A 23,846-nucleotide genomic window follows, 5' to 3' on the forward strand; every position below is an offset into this window, starting at 1 on the left:
CCGAGCCCCGCGCCGCCGGCGGTGGGAGCAGCGCGCCGGAAGGCTCGGGGCGCAGAACGCCGGCTGCCAAAGGGCTCTGTCGGCTCTCGGCTGCTCTGCGGGCAGGTGGCCGGCTCGCTGCTCCCATGCTGCTGTCCGACCCGCCGCGGCGGTCCCCGGGAAGCAGCGCTGTATCCGCAGGCCGTGTCCCGGGAGCGGGGGCGGAGCGGCGGTGCCGGCACAGGTGGGCCGGGCTCGGCCCCGCCCCCGGGCGCTGATTGGCGCTTTCGAAAGGCGCGGCCGGCGCGGCGCGGGCGGGCGGGGCTGTCCCGGTCCCGGTCCCGGTGTGCGGGAGCGGCAGCGCGGCGGGGCCGGTGAGTACAGGGACGGGACGGGACGGGACTGGACTGGACTGGACTGGACTGGACTGGACTGGGTAGCATAGGATAGCGTGGAAGGTGCGGAGCGCCTGAGTCGCGGCGGTCCGGCCGTGGCGCCGCGGCAGGGTCCCGCTAGCGTCCGTGCCTCGGGCGCGCAGCTCCGGGGCGGCGGCCCTCGGTGAGTCCCACCTGTCTGCAGGGGCAGCTCTGGAAACTCGCTGAGCGTGTCGGGGACCCCGAGCAGCGCGGACAGAGCCCGGTGTTGGGCTGAGCCGGGTCACCTGTCCAGGGGCAGCAGCTCCTATCCGGCGTCTCCGGCATGGATGTTGGAAGGGAAGCGCCGCGAAACTTACCCTGGAGAAGGGAGAGGGGAGAGTATTTGCATAACAGCCTTCAAACCAGTCTCTCCTGTGTCCCATGCAGGCGTTTGAGGATGCAGTGCTGTTTCTGTAGGAAGTTTGCCCCAGTGCTCTTGGCTAAAACACTCATTCATATTGCTTAATAAGCCGAAAAGCGTCTGGCTCCTCTCTTTGCCCGAAAGCTGGCCGTGTTCCAGGGATGCTGTGTGTCACTTTTGGCATACTATCAGATCAAGCCATGGAAAAAAGTACATATATTCCTTTAGGATCTATAAGGCCTAACTGACCCATGCATTTGAAATTGTACTGGGTGGATCTTTCATAAGACGACAGGATTTTATATTTAAGTCGTAATAAACTCCTCCTGACTATCGCAAGCCAGCAGCCTGCTGTATGGGCATCGAGCAGTAATACCCTCCAATGTTGCTTTGCTGGCAGAAGTGTGGGGTGGAAATGGGAGAGAGAGAAGAGCTTGCCTGTGAAGGCGAGTGAGCAGCTGTGGTAGCACGCCTTGAGTTAACGAGCCTCTCCCCAGTCTGGATGCTCCTGTGGTAAAGGAGCCGTCTGCGTGTCTCCTGCGGAGATGACAGCTGTTAAGATGAAGTACTCCTCCCTGATTTCAAGTGGGTTTCTGTGCTCTGACAGGTGTATCCAGGGCCTTTGTCGCCATTTGGAAGGAGAGAGTGTCTTCACTGTGTGCTCACTCACTTCAGGGAGAGGTGCGGAAAGGCAGACCCTGAGGAGAGCAATCAGCGTGCCTGAATGTAAGAAGCTGGTTGCCAACTTAAAGCCCATCACCTTGAACTGACTGGGCTGGTTCTTTCTCTTTCATGGCTCCAAGGCCTCCCCAGGGCAGCAGAGCTGCTGCTGACTCAGTAATGCAACAAAAAGTCTCTGTAATTGCTGTAGTGAGGAGGGAATAGCACTCCACTCAGTGGATCTCTTGTGCCTACCTCTTTTCTTCTGCATGTAAGGATATGTGTACCAAATAAAATCTTGACTATCCTGTAGTAGGTTTCAGCAGATACTGAAATGACAGCTTCTTTCATTTCAATGTGTTTAGAAACATGTGTTTCAGTAGGTACTGTCAAGACTAATCCACAGTTTCCAGCTGCTCTGGGTTAGTCTGTTGTGACTGCCTTTGGGTGTTGATGGAATAGAAGATGATGTGTTATATATCTTAAATACAGGGTAAAGATGTAAAAGTGCTTCTACCCAAGTTTCTTTTAATGAGCCTGTTAACCCAAGGTGTTTTAATGAGCCTGTGAATCCCTTTAGGTTCCACTTTAACCTGGTGAATGGCTGCTTCATCAATGTTGGAGCTTCCTATGGAGGTTTTTTTTGTATGTTTGTTTTGTTTCTTTCTTTCTTTGTAAACTGTGCAGTCAAGTAAAATGGGATTTGGACTTGGTTCATCTTGTGTTACAGAATGGGTTGTAATTAGTGTAGCATGTCTTGTTGGGTTGGGCACCAGTGAATGATCTATAAATTCTGATACAACTGATACTAAGCAGGCTATCTCATGTAGCATCTAAGAGCATGTGTTTAGCACCCTGAAGTATTTGCATAAAGTGCTTTAGTATTTGCTGACTTTGCTGTTTCTCAGATTGCCTGAGGGCAAAGTGCCAGGCATCTCTTTGGAAAGCAGAGGCAAACCGTGGTCTTGCAAGGCTGTGTGGGTCATGTCCAGGGTGTGTCTGCACCCCTTTTTCTGAGAAATGCTTGTCCCTGTGCCCAAAATGTCAATAGATAGGAATGTTTTTCTCATCTCTCTTAGCTAATGTTGATCCATAGCTCTAGTCCTTCACTGGAGGTTTGTCAGTCTGCCAGCTGAAGGCAGCACTTGCCTTTCCCAATATATCATTTGGGGCTGACCAGCAGTCTCACAGTAAATCAGTGTTGCTGTGTTGATCCAGGTGTAAGGTGTGGCTAGGTGTCATTTCTCCTATCCTTCCATCCTACGGAGCCATTGGCAGCAGAAGTAGAGAGCTTTCTGTTCTTTTCCTGTTTTAAGGGGTGAAGCAAGGAGGGAAAAATGGGGAAGAAAAACACCAACAGAAAGTATTTTCTGCCCAGGAAGAGTAAGAGGAAGGGAAAGAATTATTAAAAGCATTGTTTATGCTGTGATGAGCTTATTCATTCTTTTGTTCCAAGGGACCTTGGGGATATCAGCTGGCAAGGGAATGGCATTGCCTGAAGCTACATGGGGGACTTATTACAGTGTATTTTCATTCTGAGGTCTTTTCTTACACAAACTGGGATCCCTGAACACCAAATTCCTGTTGAATGAAGGCCAGTTGATAAAACTGACGTGCAGAAATTGATACAGTTCTAGCTGGAACTGCCAGATTTCACTATCAAATACTGACTTCATTATGTACAGCTTTTTGATGCAGGGAACCCAACAGGTTTTAGAAGAAGTCAGACTTGGTTATGACTCTGCCTGGTACTGCAACATTCACCTCACCAGAGCACCTTCTGCACCTTTGCAGGCTGACTACTTGAAGGTGGCAGACGTCTGGGTCTTCTCATTTTATGCCTCTCCCAGTAAGTGGTAAGCCTATTTTAATCCATATTCTCTGCAATCTCAGAACTAAACTGTTTGGGATCTGAAAATGGGTAATTGTTACTATATTACCTTTTCAACTCAAAATTCACGCAGGGTAGTCTGTATCATCGGAGGGGTCTTTTTGTTTAGTGTTATTCAGATGCCCTGATAATAAGTGAAGCTGTTTCACTTTCCAGGGAACCCTTTGGCATATGGGTTTACTAAATAACTTGATTTAGAAGAACAGGCCCTTGAAGTTCAAGTGCCACAGTTTTCCTCAATCTCCTCTTTTTTCCTTCTTTTTTGTAAGACTAGCTTTTGTTAGGCATGCCACAAAACTGCAGATGCTGAGAATTCTTGTGATAGCTGCTGTGTGAATATTTTGCTTTGTTCGTGTTTTGAGTTCTCCCTGTGAATTAGGCTGCCTTTTGTTTTCCCTTGGCAGTTAATATGCTGGAGCTCTTGTTAGCCTATATGGAGCTCCTTATTTTAATGAGACCAACATCTCTACTGGCTGGTCTGCTGTTGTTTTATTTATTTTTTTAATCAATGAAGCCTCTTTCTGAGCTTCTCTTGGGACAATAGCTTTCTTATGCCAAAGGAAAATGTATTCCTCTGGACAAAGCTCTGGGAAGCATAACATGCTCATTAGTACTGCTTGGTACATACCCTGCCCTTCCCTTGTTCATTCATAGAAGGAAAAATGACATCAAGGAGAGGAGAGGATATCTTTTTTTTTTTTTTTCTTTTTTTTTCCCTAGAAATAAAAGGAAGGGGAAAGATACCACTTGGAGTTGTGCTACAGGGAAGTGGCTTCAGCCTGAAAACAAACTGGTTGCCTGTTTGCTGGTCATAGAGGTACGTTGTTTGAAATGGCTGAGACATGTGGTCTGATGTAGTGTGTGGGGTTTAGGCAGTGGGAGGAAAAAAGGGGAAGGAAATGACATTGTTCTGCTTTCTGTGTAGGATGAAGGGGGAGAATTTTTACAAGGATTGTGTTTTCTGTGATGGGCTATTCAGCCTTTTGTCGTAGGAAGGCCAGGTTGTGCAGCAGGAGAGAACAATACCATCTACATACAGAGCTTAAACATCTGGGACAGGAGAGGAAAGTTACTTATTTTCAAAGAAAAACAGATGAGTTAAAAACATCTGATAGTGTCTTCGGTCTGATTTTCAGTTTAATCAGTAAGATGCTTTATTGCACCTATTAAGTAACAGAGTAAGAAAGTTGTCTTTGGCTGCAAGACACAGATAGGTAGTTTTTGATGTTGTAATACCCCCCAGTACCACTGTGGAGAATTGTGATGGAGAAATACCTTCTGGTACATGTGTATCTAGGTAACCTGATAATGCTACACATCTCTAGACCTGGAGCCTCCATGGAGAGACTTACTAATCCTCAATCCAGTGTAGAGCTTGTGCTGGATTTTCCCATGGTTAAAAGCATTTCTGGAAAATATTGTGTTGCCTTCAGGAGAGAAAGTGTTGACTAGATTGCCTCTAAAACTTTCCTTAAGGTTTGTTTTGCCAGGGAATTTTCCTGATAACTATATTGCTGCAATAGTTTTCAGCATTCTGTTGAAAACTTAGGTGTATGCATGCTGTCTGGGAAGCCACAATTCCAACAAAATTTAATAAAAACATTGATTTCTCTCATATATCTGTGTAACAGCTAGGTGATCTTTAAGGTCCCTTTCAACCCAAACCATTCTATGATTCTGTAAGAAAAAATCTTATTCTTCAAAGTTATTTCCTTGCTCTAAGATTTTCATAATCTTCAGAGTATTTAATGTAAAGTCAGGCTGCATACATCTGCCTACACACACGTACAAGATATACTTGTGATAACTTAGAAGAAAAAGATGAATGCCAGTGTTGTTAAATACAAGAATGGTTTCAAGTATTTGTATTATATTTGGGCAGAATAAATGCCATACAGCTCCTTAAAATCATGCCTACTTTGAAGTAGTGTTAATGCATACAAAGGCAGTTGCTACTTTGTGCTGTAATAACTGCCCCTTTATTTCAGGGCAGAGAACTAAAGTTGACTGAATACTGGATTAAAGCTTTTGTCACTAAGATTCTTCTCTTTTTCCCCTTCCTTTCTTTATTAGACTCGTTCTTATTTTTCCAAAACAGTACTGGTGAGTTTTTCTTGGGATTTTCATGAAAGCAGGAAAAACTGTATTAAAAATCTCTTCTCTTTCTCCAGGGGAAGAAACTAATGTAAATGCAGGTGACCATGCAGAATGCAGTTCAGGTAAATGTCTTTTGAAATGTTTCAATCCTGTATACCTGTACAGTACATTTGTGTTTTTTTTTTTTTTTTTTTTTTTTTTTTTTTAATGCAAAGATCTACCCTGAAGCAAATGAATTACTAGACTCCCCAGAGTTACCTCTAATTTAAAAAAAAAAAGTAATAATTTTCCCATTTTACAACTAGATTAATGTAACAAAATGGATAACCCATCGTTACTATTAGGTGATCCTTTCACTTCTTAGTGCTGTGATCTAAGAAGATTTTGAAGTCAGAGGCTGAGATTATTGAAACACATTTGTTGATTAAGAAGTGCTTTTTAAAACCTTATAGTCTTTAAAACCTTATATATTTAAAACATTCTAGTTAATTACTTAAGTATAAATAAATAAATGGGTTTTTTACACACACTGAACTGAATGAAAGTAGTTAAGAGTAGCAGAAGAATTCTGTCTTTGGGAATTTTGTACACAATTTCTGTGTGGTCCTTTTCTTAAAATGTAAGTTACCTGTCATTTTGAAAATCTGCAGTCCTGAAGAGAAATGCTAAGGATTCATGTTCAAGAAATGTGTTATGTTCTGGTATGTGAACATATTTTCTCTATTAATGTCATAATTGTTAATGATTTAAGCACAAAATGCCCCTGAAATGTTTGATTAGAGGAATGAGTAGTCTGTAGTAAATTATATGATAAACTGCAGATTTCATGACTTAAAATGTGCTGAGGAAAAAAACCCCAGCACACATTTAGTGGATGTTTCCTAATTCAATATTCAAGAAAGTGTGTAATTTTAAATCCAAAGAAGTCAAGAGAATGAATGTAGTAGTACTTTGACGCAGGAGTTACCAGTGAGAGCTTCACCATCCAATTGGAGGTGTGTTGGTTTGGTGTATCTGTCCAAAGGGAAATGAACACTTGGAATAATAGTTCTTCAGCGTAATTCAGAACCGTGACTTTTTGTCATCTGACTGCAAGTATTAGAGCTTTCTGTCTTCAACTTACTGAAATCCTCTGCAGGTGTGGTTTGGAGATGATCTTCCCTTAAGTCCCCGAAGTCCTCTGACTCCCAGGCACGGGCCGGGTTTGGCAGATGTCTGCCTGTATGACCAGTGGATATCTGTGCGCCATGAAGCAACTTTGGTGCCTATGCAAGAAGATCTGTCCATTTGGCTGTCTGGCTTGCTGGGTGAGGTTAAAAATAAATCACTGTCTAATGAACTTCAAAGCACTTTCCAATATTCTAGTCAATGCTGGTACTTAATAGCTATTTACTGCTATTAAGATGTGGTGTATTTGATTCTGAATGGCTGGGAGAATTGCATTAAAATGCATGCTTTGATTTCAGATTTTATGAGCTGCCACCTCTTAGAGGTAGGATAATTAATAATTCTAATTTATATTTCTGAATTTTATTAGTCTTATTAGAATGTAATTAAAGAGATATTTCATTTTAGTTTACTTATATATTTCTACTAATTTTCAGTCTTTAACACTGGAATGCTGTTTGGGTTGTCTCTAAGTTCGTATGAAACTTCTTCATCTTCTGTAGAGTAACTCTGATATTGACCTTCTTTTTTTTTTTTTTTTTCCCCAAAGAAATGGAAGTCAAAGCAGAACAATTGCTAGAAGAACTTGATAATGGGGTATTACTCTGCCAATTGGTTGGTGTTCTTCAAAACACAATTAAAAAGTGTTGTAGCTCAAATAACTTAAGGGTGAGTCGTATCATGATTTTTAAAATACATATGTAAACTCTTCAGTTGTAAGTAGTTAAGTAAGTAGTTGTCATTAAAATGAAATCAGGTGAATGAGTCTTCCCAAAGTAATGTTCTGTACCCGCTGCGTTCAGAGACTGATTAACAATAATATGTTTTTGTAAATGGATAAACTGGCCTCGTGCAACGAATTATCTTCTTGCTTTGTTAATCAAATCCTAAGGTTCTTGGTAGGATTTTCGTTTTATTTCAGTAGAAGTCTTGCCTAAGGAAGATTTAGTCCAGTTCTGGAGTTTGTTTCGTGACATCAGTGTGGGTTGATAATGAGATGTATGTTGGCATTTGGTAGTATGTTTTATGCCAGAAAGTGGCAGCTGTACTCTAGTGTACAGGTCAGCCATAAAAATATCCAAACTGATGTACCTGAAGATGGGCTTCAGTGTTTTTGTTGGGAATCAATGCTCAGTTGAAATGTGAATCTCAAGCAACACTGTCACTTAAAATACAAAGTCATGTAAAGCTGATCAAGGTAACATTTGTTGAATGTACAAGTACCCTGTATAGCTATAGCAATGCTTGGATTTGTTAAACAGTAGATTTTTAAAAAATGTTTAACTTCTACAATTTTATCTAGTAAAACAATAGTTTTAAATAATGGATATTTACCAGTAAGCAATATATTTACTAATGTTAGAATTATTATTAATTGTGGGGTACAAGACAGCAGACTTAAGATGCCAAATAGTATTTATACAAGAGCTATAAGGATGCTGTAAATCCTAGAATTATAGCATCTTTTAGGTTGGAAAGGACCTTTAAGATCATCAAGTCCAACTGCTAACCTACCGCTGCCAAGTCCACCATGAAACCGTGTCCCTAAGTGCCACATCTCTTAAGCACCTCCAGGGTTGGTGACTCAGCTGCTTCCCTGGGCAGCCTGTCCCAGTGCTCCCTTACTCTGTCTACAAGAAATATGCAAGTTATCCGCAATATTAATGATTCCTGTGGTTCTGTTGCTGAACACAACAATGCACTTCCACACTTTTATGGATTTCACAGTATAAGCCAGACCCCTAGCAAGTCCTTAGGCCTTTTTAAGAAGGATGAAATGTACAACTTGTGTATCTTTGAACTTCTTTTTTAGTTTTGAAGATACCAATTTAAAAACAAGTAAGTACTGAATTGCTTTAAAGTAAACTGCTCCTTGATCCCTTATCATTCCTTTTACTTTCTAGAACAGGCTCTAAAATATTGAAATCTGTCAGCTAAGTATAATTAGTTGATTTGACATTCTCCTGTGCTTATTCTGCTACTGTAAAATTGAGCGTGGGAAAGGGGAATAATTATCCAGACCTGTGAAACCATCAGTAAGACTTCTACCCCAGCATGTGGGGAAATGGGGAAGCAACTGTATAGACAACTTTGGGAGAGGCTGCAGAGTTAAGGATTTTTCACTCAGTGACTGTTCACAATGATAAGATAGAATGGCCTCTATATTAGTGTAGCTTTTTTGATAGAGTACATGGTGAGTTGAACACAAAATAGTTACAACTGTTTCTGTACTCTGAATTTAGGGTGTATTTTCCTTTGAAACTATGCTTTGAAATCTGTTGGCAATGTTGATGTGCACAATGTACCTTTTGTTTTCTTCCCTTGCCAGAATTTTCCTATGAGAAAAGTTCCATGTAAGAAGGATGCCCCATCAGGATCTTTTTTTGCCAGAGATAATACAGCCAACTTTCTGAACTGGTGTAGGGCTATTGGAGTTGAAGAGACTTATCTATTTGAATCTGAAGGTTTAGGTAAATCTGTCTTTTTGTAAGATTTACTTCGTTCTGTATGTGGATAACTACCTGGTGAGGGAGATCCCCTGTGTATAGTCTTTTGAACCTTTTCTCTTGACTGTTCCCATCTTGTGCAAGATACTAATGCTTTTTTATTATTATTTTAAGGCAGTGTCCAAGTAAAAGCCTTGAAAAATTAGTTCAGTGACTGCTCTAACTTGCATGATGCTTTTCCAAAGTTGCTGTGTGGGATGAAGCGGGGGCTGACAGCTGTGCAACAAACTTGCATGTTGTCCTTCAGTAAAAAGAACCACTGAGAAACAGGGGAGAAAACTGTGGTTTTGCTTTCCCTGTGTGGGAAGACCACAGGGCCATGGAGTCAACTCACAGTAAGATCCTTTATTCAGTATTAGAGCTCATTTTTGTTGAAGGAATCCCTGAGAATCATGCATTCATGACAGCTAAATTTGATAACTACATTAGGGCATTGTGCCTGAAGTGGCAACAGTCTGTTAGCAATTAATATTTTACTTCAGGACCTGCTTGACATGCCCCTAAACCTTTTGTGTTTTCTCATCTAATAAGAGAGTTATAAAACTAAATATTGCCAACTACGTGTACGCTTGCCCCAGTGCACAGTTGGTCCCTTATAACAAACAGCTTCTAGACTGATACTTACGGAGGAAATAATCTTTTTTAACTGCTAATTAAGAGGAACTATACTTCTATCACATGGTAAATAAAGAAATGCTCTTCTACCAGCTATTATACCAGTAAAAATTAATTATTCCAAAACTTTCTGTGGCAAGCCAATACTTTTTTGTTTGGGTTTTTTTTATTCTTTTTTTTAAAATAATTAAAATATCTGCCTGTCAGCAGAATAACGAAAAGAAATGAAAAGTACATTTGTTTTCAGTAATCAAATGAATTTTTCACAATATTCACTGCGTTTTCTCAAAATCTTTGTGCTAATTAATACCGTTCACATGATCGTTGGACTGCCGGTGCCTTCTCCACTGAATAAGTCATCTTTTAAAATAGCTGAGAAAACACCATCATTTGCATCTGTCTTATTCTGATTAACTAGTCTAGTGAGTGTATCCTTTTTCAGTGCCACGAAAAACAGATGAGTAGACCTGAGCTATAAGAAAATTTTTTTGGTAGTTCCTTGTATGAATTGTATTGCTTAAACATCTTAGGTTGTGTAAGTGGATGGGTGACTGGAACCTGTTTAGCCTTCCTGAGATAACCAGACAGGATTTCCTAGTGCTGTGGCTTTCACTCATAGCAAATAAGTGTTTTGAAGTCTGATTGTAACTCCTGACATCAGCTTGCTTTATGGCATAAATATCTTCTGTGAGCCTTTTTGGCAGTTGAAACGAGCAGACTTGCAGCCTTCTTGAAACATTCTTTCCACTGTTGTTTTCCATCAGACCTCCAAGCCATTCTTTATAAATGAAATAGGGGAAGGATAATTTAACAGTTGTCTTTTTCCCATCAGATACATGTGGCAACACCTCCTGAAAGTGTAGATGACTATGAAGGACATAAATTAAGAGGGTCTTGGGACAGCAGAGAGTAAGAGTAGACATTATGGGATGCCCTTTGACATGAAACCAAAATAAGTATCCTGATCTCTGTTAGGGGTGTACTTGGATTTTTCTCTTTTGGATTCAGGAAAATTCAAACACTTCTGGCAAACACACACACACTCAAAGAAAAGATATTAGATGACCTCTAGTAACTTTTAAATTATGGCTGTGTCAACTTTCTAATCTAGATTTACCCTTCATAATCAGATTTTTTAAAAAGCAGACTTACAAACTGGAGTAGTTGGTGTAAACAAGAAAATCTGACTTCATACTCAGCATATACTTTAGGAAACACGTCAGTGTTATTTAAATCAAAGCAATTTTAAATATCAAATTAAACATCAGAAAGATGTCAGATTTCATCTGTAAATATAGGGCAGGCTCGGGTTTTTCTTCAGAAGGAATTTCCAGTTTCCACTGAATTTTGTTACTACATGGTGTGAAGAAAGTCAGACTTGTTCATATAAATGTTCTACAACTTATCTGGTTCCTTATACTTGATGGTAGTGGGGGAAAGAATGGTGCGGTGTGTGGGTTGAGGCAAGTTGAATGACCTTTCTCCCAGTCTTTGATTTTTGAGTTATTAGGCAGTATTCCTAGTTAGTTAAGAAAGCACAGGGATTGTCTGCTTTCTAAAACATTCATACAACTCTTCTTAGAACATGTTGAAAGAATTTCAGTTTTGAGACTTGTAAGAGGACAGGGGAGGAAGTAGTTACTTGTGCATGAGGTTTTAAACTATTTTCTTTCTCTGTTCATGGCCTTCTTTCTTTTTCCTTGCACGCCTAAAGATAGAAGTTTCAATAAACCAAAATAGACATTGTTCTCCTTCTGCCTCTTCCATTCTTCAGTGCAGCAATAGAAATAATTGAATGTTTCCATTTCAAAGTTGTTGGGAAAACCCAGACTTGCCACAGTCACATTCGCATTGTTTACCTATCACTCTTGCATCTCATTCTTCAGCTCTCCTGATCATCACTTGGTGTGCCTACATGATCAAGTGCATGTAGCTGCTAGAGCTGCTCTGAGCTGAGGGGTGTGAAGCAGCCTCTGCTTTGGGCACTAGCTGAGTTAACGTGGGCAAGTCTTCGAGAAGCAAAGCCTTGTGCAAAACTGTGCTACTAACATATCTGAAAGTGTGTTGTTGCTTCTTTGTGATCAGAGCTAGTATTCTATGTTTGAATCTGAGTGTTTGTCTCTTAAACCACCATTGTTCTCACCTCCTTCTTATGCTCATGGGTTTGGACCACCCTTTTCAGATACAGCCTCATAAAGATACCAAATTCTGAAGAAAACCTCTTGGTGGATGGGGCAGGAGGTTTGGGCTGATTGGGAGGGGGTAAAATGATGAGGGTATAGAATGGATTATGGGAGCTGCCACTGACAAAGTGGTATCTTCTAGTGGAACTTGGATGATCCTGCCACATGGATGGACCCTGCTGGCACCTGGAACATTTGAAGTGATAAGAAAAAAAGATCTGTTGCTTACTGAAATGGTAGCAGTCACCCAGATTGTTCTTTCACAGCCAAGGGTCTAAACCACTTAGGCTGACTGGCTGTGTAGCCAACCACTTGTCATCTAGGTCCTTTGAAGTGTATCTTCCTATGGAAGTTAACCTATAGAGTGCCTGTGCCTATCCATGTCTGTATGCATGAGCATGAACAGATGGGTATATTTTCCTGTTTGGAGTTGTTAAATGCTTTTCATCTTTAAAACTACGATAATGTCTTTGGGGGTAGGGAAAGCCCTCAGATCTCTTTCTTGCCTGTTCTCATGAAGAAAGATCATGAAACCAAATAAAACATAATTCTCTTAGAAGGAAGAGTTTGATTTCAGGAATGCCAAGACTTTATGGCATAGAAAATTAGAGTTGAAAAGCATATAGTGCTTTGTCAATGATAATGTAACTTGCCCCTTGGTAAAATGGGAAATTTATAGGCATCTATACCTTATCTTCTCTTCTCTGTACCTAATTGGATAGGGCTTGCTGCAATAAATATGAATTGTAACTCTTCTTTACTCTCTTCCATTTTAGTTTTACACAAGGATCCAAGACAAGTGTATCTTTGTCTGTTGGAAATCGGACGCATTGTATCCAAGTATGTGATTTGCACATAATCTTAACAAGAAATTGAAGAATACATCCTTTTAAGTAAAAGCTAAGACAAAGTTAAGACAGTCTGTGTTCCTTAAGTGCAATGCAGTGGATGATAATTCCGCACAAAAAGTAATGAGTGGCTTTCCTAGGACCATCATACAGTGTGAATATTTTTTTCAAATAATTATCTGACTCTTTTCATGGAGAGGTGCTGTTCCATGCTGCCTTTTACAGTTGAGTGTTTAAATTATACATTCAGCTTATAGATATGTGTACCTCTTGGAAGAACTCACTGAACATTAAATATTGTTTTAAGGGGTTTAAGTTTTCGTCTTTTCAACAGGTGTCTCTTTGTTCTCCACATTTAGACTTCTGATTTATTTCTAGTGCAGAGCGGGAAGCTTTAAGGCAGTTTATCTAAATTGGATGTGACCTAAATCATGTAATTTTCACAGTATTTTTACTTCATTCTCTGGTAACACCAAGACCACCTTAGGGAAGACTTCTGCTCCTTCTCTTTGGATTATCAAGACAGTTATCCGTCTGACTGATTTAGTCCTGTGCTGAGTCAGTCAAACCACTTATAATTTTGCAAATTTGTTAATATCAGTTTCTTTTTGTTTTCTTTAGTAACTTAGCAATTAAACTCTCTGCTTTGGTATTTGAGGTATGGAGTTGAACCTCCTGTACTTGTAAAACTAGAGAAGGAAATTGAGCTAGAAGAAACCCTGCTGATGACCTCTGGGCCACCATCACCAGTTAGCACAGCAAAGTCATGTTGTCACCATGGGGAGCTACACGAGGCAGTAAGTACTACTTAGTGTGACATGAGCTTTAAATCAAGCTCTTAATTTCATACTTGTATGATCAGGTTCAGTAAGCACCAGCTGGTTTTCATCTAATACGTTAGCCTCTTTAAACAGAAAACAGAAGGGTAGGCACCTCTTTTTATATTTTGTTTGTTTTTTTGGTTTTGTTTTGTAAAGAAAACGCTGTTCTATATGTATTGGAGTAAATGCCTCGGTGCATGTAACTCACCTAGAATTCCTTGCCCCTTCTCCATTTTCATTGCTTCTTTGAGTATAAGAAATACTCTCATTCAGTTTTTCTGGTGTGTCAATATCCTATGACTGCAATGAATGTTTCTCTTCAATTTGATGTTTTCCTAAAACTTCATCAAATGTTAAAGTAGGCTCTAATGAAACTCACAACAGCTTATGAATTCGTCCAAAAGAAGTTATGAATAATTTTTCTATTAGTTTAAAAATGCATATTGAGTCTTTAAAATTAATTTCTTTTAAAGGTCCTCTGTGTAGTAATGTAGAAATGCTGTTTCTTTGGGAATGTCAGCCACCAGGTCCTTGCTCTCTCTCAAAACTCTTACTATTTTTTCTTCTTGACAATAGTCTCGACCTTCCAATTTGTTGCACTTCTAAATGGTTCTAAGAGATGCATGTTCTCTAACCCAGCACATATTTGGGGACTACCTTTCTCTTTTTTTCAGTGGTTTCCTTCTTGGTTGTCTCATAGAAGATTAACTTATAAAAACCTAACAGAAATTTAGGGAGAATGGTGAAGTAGCTCTGGACCAGGTGCAGCAGTGGATTTGGCCACAGGAGAGACCCAGGCATTTCTAGAGACCATAACAGTGTCTTTACAAGATCATGGTTAGAAATGAATTGAGTTTACTATGCATAGAATCATAGACTTGTCTTCAAACCAGAAGCAGAAACAATGGAAAACTGAAAAAATAATAAAAATTGGATTGAACAACTCAGAATGTTTGTCTGTACATACAATTTGTTCTTTTATTTTTTTATTCTACATTTTGTATCTTTATGTAGCAGAGATTTTCTTACGAAGGATTAGAATGGTAGTATTTTCTTATATTATGGGCTGAAGATATTGGTATCTTTTCTTGCATTAAATGTTTCAACAGACTATTAAACACATGCTTCTTTCAAAATACTAACAAATGCTTTCAATTTTAATAACTAGGTAAAACATATTGCAGAAGATCCTCCCTGCAGTTGTTCCCATCGGTTTTCAATTGAATACTTATCGGAGGGACGTTATAGACTGGGAGATAAAATACTCTTCATCAGAGTAAGTAGTTTTTCAGAACTCCAATTTATATTTATATTGGGGAGAGAAATGCTTTTAAGTGGAATACCTCATTTTTATGGTGTTGTTAAATACTCTCTTCAGCAGTCATAAGGTTGTGTTACAGGGGCATCTATAATTTGAACAAAACCTGTATCCAAAACTCTCTATACTAGATGAAGATGCTTACAGAGTGGTTAAAAGGTCTTCTGTAATGATGCTTCCATTGTTTCCAGACACATAATGACTGTCTACAGGAGAAACTATCTAATAAAATAATTGGGCAGCATAGAGCTTGTTTATCACATAATTTCTCTGTTTTAAAATGTTTCTCTGTAAGAAAGGATGTGTTATTTTTAGTCAATTTAAATAGTTGGTGATGTAAGATGAAGACCTAATGCTGCATAAAACAAGACAGAAATTACTCTTGTCCTTCTCTTCCCAACCCCTCTTCCTCCATTCTCAGATGCTACATGGCAAGCATGTGATGGTACGTGTTGGTGGAGGCTGGGACACGCTTCAAGGTTTTCTGCTCAAATATGATCCATGCCGAGTGCTTCAGTTTGCAACTCTGGAACAAAAAATCCTGGCCTTTCAGAAAGGGGTCACCAGTGACAGCATCCCTAACTCATCAGCTAGGAATCAGGAGCCTCCTGTTATGAATCCAATGTCAGCTGTCAATATGTTTCAAAAGCAGCCATCAAAAGTCTCTACTCCTGTTTTAGCTCCTGGGGCCGGTGCCAAGAAGGCTTCATCTAAACATCCTCAGTCCCCTGCCCTGACATCACCAAGAGTGCCAGTGCCCCCATCTTCCACAGCCAAGTCATCAACAGTCAGGTCCAAATTACAAGGGTCTTCAGCGACAGGTGTGCGATCTCCTTTCAAACCATTAGCTGGCACCTCAAAGAAACTGGAGTCTCCTGCGTGCAGCTCACCAGCTTCTGTTCCTTCACAACCTGTAAGCAAAAGTTCTTCATGTACAGGAACAAGAACAGCTCCAGTTCCCCCCGAAACCATGCGCAAACGGATTTGGTCCCCCGATGCTCCCAAGGTGAAATCTGCCCTTCCTCGAGGCTCCCCAGCACCAGCGCTCCATCCTACCCTGTCATCCTCCAAAAAACAGCCGTCTCATCTGTCTGAGACAGCTGAAATGAAGGCTTCAAAACAGAAGCGTGTCCCTGCTAAATGCAAGCCTGTATCTGTCACTAAAACCAAAGCGAATACAGTCACTCCAAGGGCTGCTCGGCCGCCTGTGACAAATCTGCGTGCTGTTGCGAAGTTTGCACATTCTCAGCAGCTCCTTGCAAAACCTCCTTCTGAAAATGCTATTCAGATCTCGGGAGCTGTGTCTCAGCATCCTCAGAAAGCCCCACGAACAGCTTCTGACCTGGCAAGGAATTTGAAAAGTGCTTCGGTCCTCTCTGCTTCTGCACCTTCCCTTGCAGTTAGCAAAGCGTCAAAGTCACCACCTTCATTGATACCTACAAGCAAAAATGTATCCTCAGCTGTCAGTAAACAGCCAAATATCAGTAATCCCCCTCTGGTTGGGCCCTCTTTATCCAAACCTCCTGAACGCACCCCCTTATCTGTTGTACGACTTCCTCAAACTTCTGCCAAAGTGGCAGTGACCAAAAAGTCAGCACAGCCTTCCACGAAAGGTCAGTCTTCAGCCAAAAACTTGCAAACAAACAAAAGCTTGGCCCTAGCAGCCAAGAAGCCTCTCCCGAAGGAACAATCATGTTACAAAGGAATACCTGGTGTGTCAAAAGTTCCTCTTACGAAGAGTAGGCAAGATGATCACTACTTTGTTATGACAGGGAGTAAAAAGCCCAGAAAGTAAACTTCTTTTGTTCAAAATAAGTTTATGAAACACTGAGGACAAGAAAAAAATGTTAAATAACACTATAATTAACTGAAATATTAGGTATAACTTAACATTTTGCTGCATGATTTACTGTAAGAACTGTGTTTATTTTGCGGTTAGAAACTTCTATTTGGATATATTTAAAAATGAGCTTGCTTGCTGTGTAGCACTGTGGAATAGAAAATATTCCTGACCTGCTGTAAGAAAGGTGGGTGTGCTGGTTTAAAAGTAAACTGGCGGTAGAAATGAATCAAAGAGAGATTACAAGTCAGGGTTACAATTTACTAAAAAAAGATTACAATAAATTAAATGATACAGAGAAAACTGGTTTTCACACCCAACAAACAGCACCCTGGGACAAGAAGTGGTTGTTGGCCTCTGTCATCAGTACCACATGGACCTCTGGGTGTTAAGTAAAAGAAAACCTGTTGGTCCAGATGATGGTGGCAGTTCTGTTGAAGTAATGATCACAGTCTTGTCGAGAGTGGCAATCCCAGTCCTGTTGAAGTTCTAGTCCTCCTCTGGACACAACAAGTGGTACCAGAAGTCCCAAACCCCGAAGTTTATATATATGCCCAAATTCAGGTGGGAATGCAGAGTACCTCCCCAGGGTGGAAGGTTTCACAGTGGGTGATTTAACTCTGTGAGTCATGGGATATTTTTGGAGTCTTTGATTTTTAGAGTCTAGGTGTTGCAGCTGCCTATTATGCCAGTCCAGTATGGCCCATTAGCAGAGGTGACTCCTTAGGCTGGATGTGGAGGTGTTAATGCCTTTCCAGAGGGGAGTTATCACAGCTGAAATCATTGGTGTGAAAACAAAAGAACACTCCGAAGCCTTGCAGGGTTTCTTTAACACCCAGCTTGTAGCCTGAGGTGTCAGGTGTGCTCTGGGCAGCAGCATTATTAACAGTCCATCAGAAATGACATAGACTGTGTAGACTACACAGTTTTGGTTATACCCACATAGTGATAAACTGGTCCTGACCCCGTACCTAGGACAGCAGGAGAGAGGAAAGGGGAGCTCAGGCTGCTGCTTTTGCTGCTGCTCATTTTCAGTGGGCAAAGTTTGCCCAAGAAACATCTGCCCAGGGCAGAGCCTGAGTGACTCTGGTTGTTCTGGCATGTCTGTATCAAGGCCTATGGCAAGCAGTTGAGCTGTGCACAAGCTGTAACATTTCTAATACCTCAAACAAAACAATGGTTTTTAGTTTACTGGTGTCCCACAATCCAAATTTGGGTCACCTGCATGTATTATAAAGAAAGAAATCTCTATTCATGTTTAGACTTGACAGATGATGTTATCAGTATTCACTGTGCCCCCCATATGCCTTCTTCAGCTTACTTGGAAGTAGAGCTTTCTTGGTCTGTATTAAATTGGACATGGAAGATCGTGGCCTTAATTGCTCACTCTAGTTGTGCCTTAGCTTCTCAAATTCATAAATGATCTCTTCAATGAGCAATACTACCTTTAAAACGCAGGGCAGATAAATTTGTTTAGTCCATGCTCAGATCTGACTATAAGTGAGCCCAGGCTTTCCTGGAAAGCTCTTGCTGCATGAAGGTTTGTCCCTGAGTTCCTGGGAGGACACTTTCCCCTGGGCTGGAGCCCTACACCAGCTGCTGCTCCCGGGTTGCAGCCCCAAAGCAGCTACAGCAACACTGAGCTGTGACTACTGACCTGTGCTGCCAGAGTCTTACTGCTCTGCAGGAGGGCCTTGGCATGTAAGACTGAACCATTAAATACTTTTTTCAGTGCTATAGGTTCATTTTTGTGGACGCTCTTAAGTGTGGGGTGGCCTTTTTTGTTTTATTTATGGGGACCTTGCTGACTCTCCCCTGTTATTCTCTGGAGGTGAGAAGCAGTTTCCCCAAGGGGTAATGCTGGTAAACTTCTTAAAATGCCAGAAAGCTATGCACTGTTTACACTCTCAACTCTGAAGGCTTTCAGTGTGTCAAACATCTGTGGTGCTGAGCACCTTTACCCTAAACAGAAGGGAGCTTCACAGTAGACTAAAAACTACTGTCTTTGGGTGTAGCACTGTTTGGGTTTTTGGCAGTTGAACAGTCATTCCTGCAAACTTTGAGAAGCAGTGAAGGTCTATGAAGAGACACTGCTGACTTTCACAGACCGTCACTTCTCCTCTCCATTCCCAGTCTACTTATGGGCAGGAGCAGATGTGACTGCCAGATTGACTCCTGGATGGTCAGACAGGGAAGTTTCCTAAAAAGGAGAACAATAGTTTCTGTTGTTAGGAGTTTTTATTGGTTTTGGTGGTTTTTTTTCCCCTGAAACTATAGTAAGCAAGCATCATGAACTGAGTTCTCATGCGCCATGGCAAAGTCCTTGAGCTGCCTTTCTGAGCACCTTGTTAGCTTTTTTTATTTTATTTATGATTCTATTTATGCATATCTACTGTACCACACTGCTTACAACCTGCTGGCAGTAAAAAGTAAAAACAAATATGCAAATTGAAGGAGGAAAACAGATCACTTTTGATAATGTGGACATGAGTCCCACAAGCTCACATACAAAGTTGTATGTTTGGGAAGGCCTTGGGCTTACTTATTTTATAAGTACACTGGTCAAAGCCACCACTACAAATGTTAAGAAGAATATTGACTGTAGTGGATTGCTATCAGGTTTGATAAATTTGGTACATGGTTTTATATGCTGAAAGCATTTTACAGTAAATGATTCGCTTTAGATTTTTGGACTTCCAAATAGTGAGTTACATGCGATATATCTCATGCAGATTAATAAGCTGAATTGTTGGAGTTTCTTTCTGAGTCTGGCTGAGGTGGAGTTAACCTTCTTCATAGCATCCCATATGGTACCGTGTTTTAGAATTGTGGCTAAACCAATGTTGATAACACACCAATGTTTTGGCTGTTGCTGAACAGCACTTGCCAGGATCAAGTCTTTCTTTTTCCTGCTCTACCCGCCCAGAGAGTAGGGTGGGGGTGTGCAAGAGATTGGGAGTGAGATGGTTGTGGCAGCCAACCTGAACTGGCCAAAGGGCTATTCCGTATCATATATCATCACCTTAACAATAAAAAGAACGAAGAGGTGGAGAAAGAAGGGGGAGCAGGGTGGGTGGCTTTCAAGGTGGCTCTTTGCCAACTGGCTTGGCATCAGTCTGCGTGTGGGAGGTGGTGAGGGATTGCCTTTGCATCACTTGGTGGTTTATTTTTTTATATCTTTCCTTCACTTATTAAAGTGTCTTTATCTCAGCAAGTGAGTTTTGCTTTTGCTGCTCTTCTCTCCCTCGTCTTGCTGGGGATGGAAGACAGATAAGGGTAGCAGCAGCTACATAGGTGCTTGGCTGCTGGCTGAGGTCAACCCATAATACTTTTTGAACAATTTACAAGGTTTTTAGTAGCACTGAGACTCTTGGATCTCAGTGCAAAGCAATTTCAACATTTACCTTTTGGAACTATGGAGAAAATGAAGCAGATAGCTTCATCTTTGTGATCTATTATTTCATGTCATAGACTGATTTTTTATGGTAAAAGCATAAGCTTTTACAGTTGAAACCTTTTTCAGCTAATCTAAAGATCACTCCCCTGTTGCACCTGGATAGACTTGGTTTGGTTTTATTATAAAAATATTTGAGCATGGTCTAACTTCTGTGAACATTGTAGTCTCCACCTGTGCACTACAAGTGTCATGTAACATGAGGTGAACCAAGAATAAGATGTAGCAAAATACCTCATAATGGAAATACATGCTCTTTCTGCAATGTTTATATTGCCAAATAGCAAGTTTAATCTTCAGCTTATGCTACTTTTTGTGACGGAAAGATAATTTGGAGCAAGAATCTGACTGAATTCTCCATGTCATATCAATGTCCTTCTGTATGAGTACTTATTTTGAATAAACATACATGCACCTTTTTAGGTGCACACTTGTTTTTAGTCCTCATGTCTTTTTGTGGGAAGGGTAAGAGAATCTATTTCGGAAGGCTTATGTTTTCTCTCTACCACCACATAAATAGTATTTCAGGCTGTTATAAAGGCATAAATAGCTGCATCAAATCCATTTATTTGTTTGGAGTTCAAGACCTTTTTACTATGATCCTGATTTCAGTATGGCTAATTGTAAAGAAGGGGCTTTTTATTATTTCCTAGCTGACAGAGAACCTAAGTATTTTCAGATATACCTCTGAGAATATTATTCTTTGCATCTCTACTTGAAATATAAAGCACTGTGTGCCAATATTTTCCATGCTTACATCTTGTCAATAAACTTTAGACCCATCTCTGTGTCTGCTGCTATCAATAACAGAAACTTAATTAGTTTTTTTGAGAAGAGAATTGGGTCTTTTTGCTGGAGCCACCTAATGAACTTTTTTTTCCCCCTTCCCTACTTGATTTTTTAAAAATCTTTTAATATCTGCATTTCTCTGCCTGTTCCAGTGTCTTCAGTTCCTGCCAGCCCGATGCTGGTGCCTGATCATGTAGAAATACTTATGCTTCCACTTCAGCTTTGTCTACTCACATTCATCATGGCTGGGCTTTGCGAACGAAGATTTGGGAAGGGGCTCTACCCACGCTTGTTACAAGTGCGCTGATGGCTAAAAAGGCCAATGTGAGATAGACAAGTCCGGTTGCAGAAGGCACAGCAGAAAGACTCCCCAGGTGATATCGACAAGACGTGATTCTTTCTGCGTTGTTTTTTCTCCTTGAGGGTGATCCTGCGTGTGTTCTCAAAAGCAGCAGCAGCGTTATAGATGGTGTGTCTCCAGGCCTCCCGATTGGAGGCCAGGGTAGACCAATGGTGGTGATCAATATGGCCAAGGCTGAGGGATTGTTTCAGGCAGTCCTTGTATCTCCTCTTCAGGGCTCCTCTCTTGTGGCAGCCAGTGGCAAGTTCCCCATAGAGCACGATCTTAGGGAGGCGGCAGTCTCAGCAGCATGGCCTCAATGCTCGTGACAGCTGCCTGTTCAAGGACAGACATGTTGGTCACATAATCTGTCCAGTGGATGTTTAGGATTGTACGGCTTGAACTCACATTATTCTGGCATCTATCATACTTGTTCCTACAGGACCAAGTTCTGCAGAGATATTAGTTGCAGCTTTTTTTTAAGACATGATGTTGCAGCTGGTCAATAAAATACAAAGACAGTCCAAGACTCTCAGGTAAGTGTCCTAACCCTTACCTATATATACTAATCATAAAAAATGATGAAATCATTAAATTATAAAATTCAAGGCAGTTTTCTGTGTAAAACTTTGAGTAACCATAGCTTTGAACAGCAAACTATACAGCTTCCTCTCTGTTTCCCTACAGGGAGACTGAAATCTGTTTGTTAGGTGATCAAGTGCTATGGGGCCATCTGGTGTCTATGAGTTTTATAGAGGCTATTCTGGTAGTGCAAACCCTGTAACTTCTCTTGAAGTCCACAGGCAAACCTTTTCTCTTTGATTCAAATGAAACCTTTTAGCTGGAAAAATCCAGACTTGGCATGCAGTAAATAATGCAAGAGATGTTTAATTCTGTGAGACATAATTTCATTTCAGGCAAATACATTCTTGAAAACATTCCTTTCATTATTTGCTTTTTTTAAGAGCCAAGATTGAAGATCACTTTGGAAAATAATCTTTCAGAAAATAATTTGTGTGAAATGTAAATAAGCTCACCACTTTTGTACTTTTCAGATATCTTAAGAAAAAATAAAAATATAACATTAAGATATTTGAGAGCTGAGATCTGCTCACAGTACAGATCTAGCTAGCCAGTAATCACCATTAACTCATCAAACTGGTGGACATATCACCTGTGGGAATGGCAGAAGTGGATGGCTTTCTAGTTGGGGAGAGGTACTGATGTCTAAATCAAAGCTATTACGGCACTTTAGGTGAAGTACTATGTTCCAGATGGAAGAAAAAACTTACAGTATGGGAGCAGCTGTCCATTTCTCCAAGGAACGTAGCTAGGCAGAAAATATTGACAGATTAGTTGTGCTAAGACTTTTTAGGAGGTAGGATTGCAGCACAGAACTTTGATATAAATCAGTATTTAGTGCTGAGTCAGAAAGTACTGTGCAAAGCTGAGGTCCTGCTAAACAAAGACAAACTTGCATGCTTCCTCAAAAAAAGACCATGCTTGGATATTCACACAGGAAAAGTAGAATACATTAGTCTTTGTCAAAGCGCTCACCCATGGCATCTCATAAGAACCATATTAAGGTCAGTTACATCCATCTTTACAGTGTTAAATCATATGTCTTTTCCTGTCTTGCATTTGAAAATAAAAGTAATCGTTGAAATTTAGTTTCAGAATCTTGTCGTTTGCTGATCTTTTATATAATCATTATTATTATTTACTTTTCTGAAGCGTGGGTGCTGTAACAAAAGGTACCTTGTACTGGAATTTATATTCCCCTATATTCCCAGAAGAACAGAAATAATTACCGTGGTGTGTCATGGTGATAAAAAGTATGCTCCTTCACAGATTTTTTGTTTTTGATTTTTGCTGAGTACAGTACCCTATAGACACCTGTGAAACAAAACTATAATAAATTACTTTTATTGTGTACACACTGCAGCATTGACCCTTGCAGTACCTTGATGTTATTTATTGCTGAATTCAAAGAAAAGAGCAGCAGAATGAGTTTATTTAAAAATCAAACATGCTCTGAGTCTATAGTCCTAGAATTAAGCTGCTGTATAATACATTAGATTTTGGAGATTTTTGTCAGTACACAATTATGTAGTCTGGATTTTAAAACACCCTTAACTGTATAGGATATTCAGCTAGGTCAAATTTTTACAAACATATACATGAAGAAGTGTTTTTGGTGATCTATGTGAAAATGACCATAGAAACATCTATGCTAGACTATGGGTGGGTTTGATTGTTTAAAGAAAAATATTGAGAAGTTTCTTTGTGATTTCCTGTTTAAAAATCCTCAAATTTTCTCCAAGACTTGGGTCCTGAAGTCGTAGTCCATTTACATTGGAATGTAAAAGTAACATATTAGGACTGTAAAGTCAAACTTACAGTTTAGAAAAAAAAATAATTCAGATGGTAAGTGCCACTGTTTCACTAGCGTGCATGGAGTACCTGGAGTACTGTGTTCGGTTCTGGGGCCTCAACAAAGGACATGGACCCATTGGAATGAGGCCAGAGCAGAGCCACGAACATGATAAGTGGGTTGGAA

General features: G+C 40.4%; 1 protein-coding gene and 1 long non-coding RNA gene across 3 annotated transcripts; both read left to right on the forward strand.

Annotated features, from left to right (window-relative positions):
- The first annotated feature begins 347 nt into the window (after positions 1–347).
- LOC114058429 lies at positions 348–4,061 on the forward strand. Of its 2 annotated transcripts, XR_003571455.1 has the most exons (4): positions 348–437; positions 1,364–1,482; positions 3,102–3,272; positions 4,028–4,061. It is a non-coding gene; the product is annotated as an uncharacterized LOC114058429 (long non-coding RNA). The 2 variants fall into 2 exon arrangements; XR_003571456.1 differs by lacking the exon at positions 1,364–1,482 and having other exon boundaries at positions 387–537.
- Positions 4,054–17,040, forward strand: GAS2L3 (growth arrest specific 2 like 3). Its single transcript, XM_027885776.1, has 9 exons — positions 4,054–4,124; positions 5,479–5,526; positions 6,543–6,711; positions 7,122–7,240; positions 8,901–9,042; positions 12,653–12,716; positions 13,383–13,521; positions 14,714–14,821; positions 15,285–17,040. The coding sequence occupies exons 2-9, from the start codon at positions 5,497–5,499 to the stop codon at positions 16,656–16,658; spliced, it is 2,145 nt and encodes a 714-aa protein (XP_027741577.1). The 5' UTR covers positions 4,054–4,124; positions 5,479–5,496; the 3' UTR covers positions 16,659–17,040.
- The last annotated feature ends 6,806 nt before the right edge of the window (positions 17,041–23,846 follow it).

Source organism: Empidonax traillii, unplaced genomic scaffold (assembly GCF_003031625.1).
Source record: "Empidonax traillii isolate 1590-97213 ecotype Southwest subspecies unplaced genomic scaffold, ASM303162v1 scaffold172:size1107868, whole genome shotgun sequence".
Classification (NCBI taxonomy): domain Eukaryota; kingdom Metazoa; phylum Chordata; class Aves; order Passeriformes; family Tyrannidae; genus Empidonax; species Empidonax traillii.